The 4183-nt window shown below is 49.6% G+C and overlaps 1 protein-coding gene across 1 annotated transcript; it reads right to left on the reverse strand.

Annotated features, from left to right (window-relative positions):
- Positions 1 to 987: 987 nt before the first annotated feature.
- Positions 988 to 3783, reverse strand: LOC126088367 (fork head domain-containing protein FD4-like). Its single transcript, XM_049906504.1, has one exon. It carries the CDS (start codon positions 3731 to 3733, stop codon positions 2843 to 2845), a length of 891 nt encoding a protein of 296 aa, XP_049762461.1. The 5' UTR covers positions 3734 to 3783; the 3' UTR covers positions 988 to 2842.
- Positions 3784 to 4183: the final 400 nt, after the last annotated feature.

Below are 4183 nucleotides of genomic sequence, written 5' to 3' on the forward strand. Positions count from 1 at the left end.
AGAAACAGATTTTTTATTACTAACTGTGTAAAAGTAGTCTTCGTATTTTGCAAGATTGTAACATGAGACTAAATGATCGCATGAATAGTATTTGAACTTGTTATCCAGCTTAATAAAATATTTTGTACTATTGTTAAATTCTACATTATCAGGTATGACTCTTATAAACAATTGTTTCGACTTTTGAGGTTGCTATGCAACATTCGTACAAATAATTTTTAAACGAACACACCGTCATTTGACTGTATTGTTGTTTATTTGATTACGACCTAGGTTCCAGCCTTTTATGCAATTTTCAAGTGATTGCTTTAACCGTTGATATTTAAACACACCCTCAAATGCCTAGCAAGGCAAATCAGTAAACAGTATTTGATGTTGCTGAGCATGGCATCAAAAGGCCGAAACTTGGGTCGTAATTAAATAAACAACAGTACAGTCAAATAGCGGTGTGTTCATTAAAAAAAAAAATTCAGTTGGACGTCCTTTGGTAAATAATCTCCATTATAGAAAATACGGGAATATGGACACATTTCATTCATCCAAATACAATAAGAAAGGTAAGTGGATCGTTTGTAATGCTAGGTTTCTCACTCTGTTATCAGTCGCTTTTCGTAACTGATGTCACTGTAATGTCGACTGGCTGAAGTACGGAGCTACATAAGTCGTACTGGGAAATATTTATACGTTACGAAAAATTAGGATATAATGGGAGGCAATAAAATTTGAGTTCTTTCTAGGGAAAAAGAACAGGTAAGAATGTTCTTAAGACCTACTTCTAGATAACTGGTGATGTTCTCCAAAATTTCTATGATGAGACTTTCTTTAGGGATGATTAAAGTAATAATTTTCGTTGCCATTTACTGTGTTGTAATTGTACTTTTATCATTGACAGGATGCATACTTTCTTAATAACAAAATTCTTTGCATATGTGAGGAATGGGCACAATAACAACTTCATTAAAAAAAGGAACGCTAACACTTGAGTCATTTCAGTATAATAATTCCGTTTATTATATTAATACTAAACATAAATAAGACATAGATCACAGTCAACATGCTTAATAGCTACAAATATTTAACGTTCTTTTTTAATTCTTTTTTCTCGTCTATAGGAGAAACAGTCTCTCTGCTGTATTTCTGTTTACATGAATCAATTTTTGTACTAGGAAAGAAATTGATCCTTTCCGAAATTAACTGCTGAAAACCGCGACGTAAACAACATGTCTCTGGCTTGGAATTAGAAGAAACGCGTCCATGAGTTTACACTTCATATTGAAAGTACATTGTCTCAGCAGTGAGAGTAAGGATACAGTTCAGTACTTAGAGCAACGCCTAGCAAGGATGGGGGGACATAAAGTTGTGTCACATGGAGGGCTAGGCCTAAATTTGGGACAAACTCACAGCTACACTTAATACCGGGTAACGCTACTTGAGATAATACAGTTTCTACGGCAGAACGAGTCGAGCACACCAGGACACAGTTCACCAGACATCCGCTAGCAGTTTCCATGACAACTGTCAGACACTTACTTGTAGCTCGGGCAACCCGGTGGGTCGGTGGGATTTGACAGGGGCGGTCTGCGCTCCATTCCCCCCGCCCTCTGGTGCCTCGGACAAAATCAGCGAGAGACCGCCGGCTGCGCATCGTGTTTACAGGCGGTTCGTGGGTTGCCGACAACATAAAATTAACGGAATGTTGTGGTTTCAATTTACAGAAGGAAATTCTGTAAAAGAGTACCATGTTACCGCGTCGCTGTTTATAACTGCACCGTAGTTTTCAGATTTGTAACAAATCGCCTGCTGCCGTTCACTTGGTGACAACTGGTTCAGCGCTGTACTTAATGTTTCATACTTGCCCTCATCAATCACGTAATATTTAATTAGACACTCAAGGCGATTGACTATAGAAATTTTGAGGTGAATCCCAGTTTCCAAAAAGCTGTATTCTCGGTAGTGCCGTTAACTACTGGCATTCCTCTAGAGCTATGTTTAATCTTCAATTTTTAATGTATTCTTAGTAACAATCGCCGAAGTACAAGCGGACACGGTGATGACCAGATAACACTGTTTCCCTCAACTGACACAAATATTTCAGAATCTAGTATTGCAAACGAAATATTAGATGTATGTGCATTGCTTATCCGATAGAAAGATTTTTTTTCTTTTACTTTTACTGATGATTTCGACGTTTAGTAGTCTGAAGCGTTTTGTTATCGGTAAATTAACATTTCACCACAGCACAAGTCATACAGCAATGAAGTAACAATGTGTTCCCAACATTTCGATGTTTACTAGTGTAAATCCTTTCATTGCGTCAAAAATATGATTTTAATATGCTATTGTTCCTGATGACTGAAATGTGCCCGGAACTAATAATACAACACTAAACGAGTCATCTTTGCAAGACTGGAAGCAGGCAGTTTGTGATAAATCCGAGTATACCGTATACTCCAAAAAGCACGATATATTTGTTCGTGTTTCTCCTCACAGTTAGTCCCATTGCATTTAGTTCGACCACAAATATTCAACTAGCTTTGTGCACATACGTTCACGTAAGACATCACGCGTACAGCACAGCTAATTTTGTCCGTGACAACAGAGAGTTAATGCAGGAATGAGCAATGTAGCGGTATAATTTAGAGAAGGCAGAAATACTGGAGACAGAGATTTGTTTTGAGAAACTTACACCGGGTTGCCCGCGCTAGTGCACCGCTTCCCATCACGACGAAGACGACGACGACGTCGACGGCGGAACGGAGGGCGGCAGCACCGGCATCGCGTGGGCGTCGAGCCGCCGCGGCAGCACGCAGTCCGGGGCGGCGGCCACGGCGTGCGCCGCGGGTCAGACCGACCGCAGCGTCGGGCTGAACCTGAAGATGGGTCCGGCGTGGGAAACGCCGGGCACCTCGGGGTAGAAGCCGGGAGCGGCGGCGGCCGGCGGCCCGGCCATGAGCCACGGATGGTGCAGGTAGGCGGCGGCCGCTGCGGCGGCGGCTGCGGCGGCGGCGCTCGCCGACGTCGGGGCCGGCGCGGGCGGCGCCGAGTGGTGGTGATGGTGGTGGTGAAGGTAGCACGGCGCCGGCGTGTACACAAGCGGCTGCAGCCGCGGCGCGGGGGCGGTCACCGGGGCGCCGGCCGGGGGCGGCACGACCACCGCCGCCGTCGACGGAGCCACCTCCGAGGGCTTGTCCGGCGAGATGAGGCTCTCGATGGTGAAGTCGCGTTTCGGCCGTGGCGCCGGTTGGCTCGGCACCACGGAGGTGATCTCCGGCACTGTCGGGGGCGGCGGAGGCGGCGGCAGCGCCGGGGGCGGCGGCGGCGGGGGCGGAGCGAACATGAACCTGTTGATGTTGGCGAGCGCGGCCAGCTCGTTCTCCAGGCGGTCCTTGTCCGTCTTGAGCAGCTTGAACCGCTTGCGGCGCCTCAGCAGCGAGCCGTTCTCGAACATGCCCAGCGCGTCCGGGTGCAGCGTCCAGTAGGCGCCCTTGCCCGGCCTGTCGGGCCGCCGCGGCACTTTGACGAAGCAGTCGTTGAAGGAGAGGTTGTGCCGCAGCGAGTTCTGCCAGCGCTGCGTGTTGCGCCGGTAGTACGGGAAGTTGTCGGTGATGAAGCGGTAGATGTCCGCCAGCGGCAGCATCTTCTCGGGCGAGCTCCAGATGGCCATCGCCGTCAGCGAGATGTACGAGTAGGGCGGCTTCTGGTCGCCGTACGACTCCCGGCTGGGGCGCGGCATCTCCTCTCTACGCGGACCGCTCGCAGTGCTCCAGCAACATCGCTCGCATGCGGTGCGCGTGCGACTGACTCTCGGCCCACCACCGGCCCGGGTACTCCTCCCCTCCCGGCCGGCACCGACGCCCACGCCGGCGCTCGTTGGCGCGCGCCGGCCAATCGGAAGAGGCGAGGGGCGTGGCGCTGGGGGACTGGAGGGGGAGTCGGGCCTGTCAGGAGGTGCAAAACTGCGCCACGCCATTGGCCCGTGACCGGGCGGACCGGCCACACGTCGTCGTTTTTCCAGCGCTGTCGGCAGGCGGCGGTCGTAAATCCGGCGGCCGGTTGAACAAACTGACAAGGTGGAATCTCTCCACTCCCACCCTGCGTCCCCAGCGCATCCCTCTGCCGTAAGCAGCCGTCTGCAGCAATGGCGTGCCGTCTCAGCGCGACTAACGACACCGAAACTTGTTAC

Source organism: Schistocerca cancellata, chromosome 6 (genome assembly GCF_023864275.1).
Source record: "Schistocerca cancellata isolate TAMUIC-IGC-003103 chromosome 6, iqSchCanc2.1, whole genome shotgun sequence".
Lineage (NCBI taxonomy): Eukaryota > Metazoa > Arthropoda > Insecta > Orthoptera > Acrididae > Schistocerca > Schistocerca cancellata.

Coding starts and splice junctions, on each gene's coding strand:
- LOC126088367 (XM_049906504.1), bottom strand. CDS start 3,733: ATGCCGCGCCCCAGCCGGGAGTCGTACGGCGACCAGAAGCCGCCCTAC.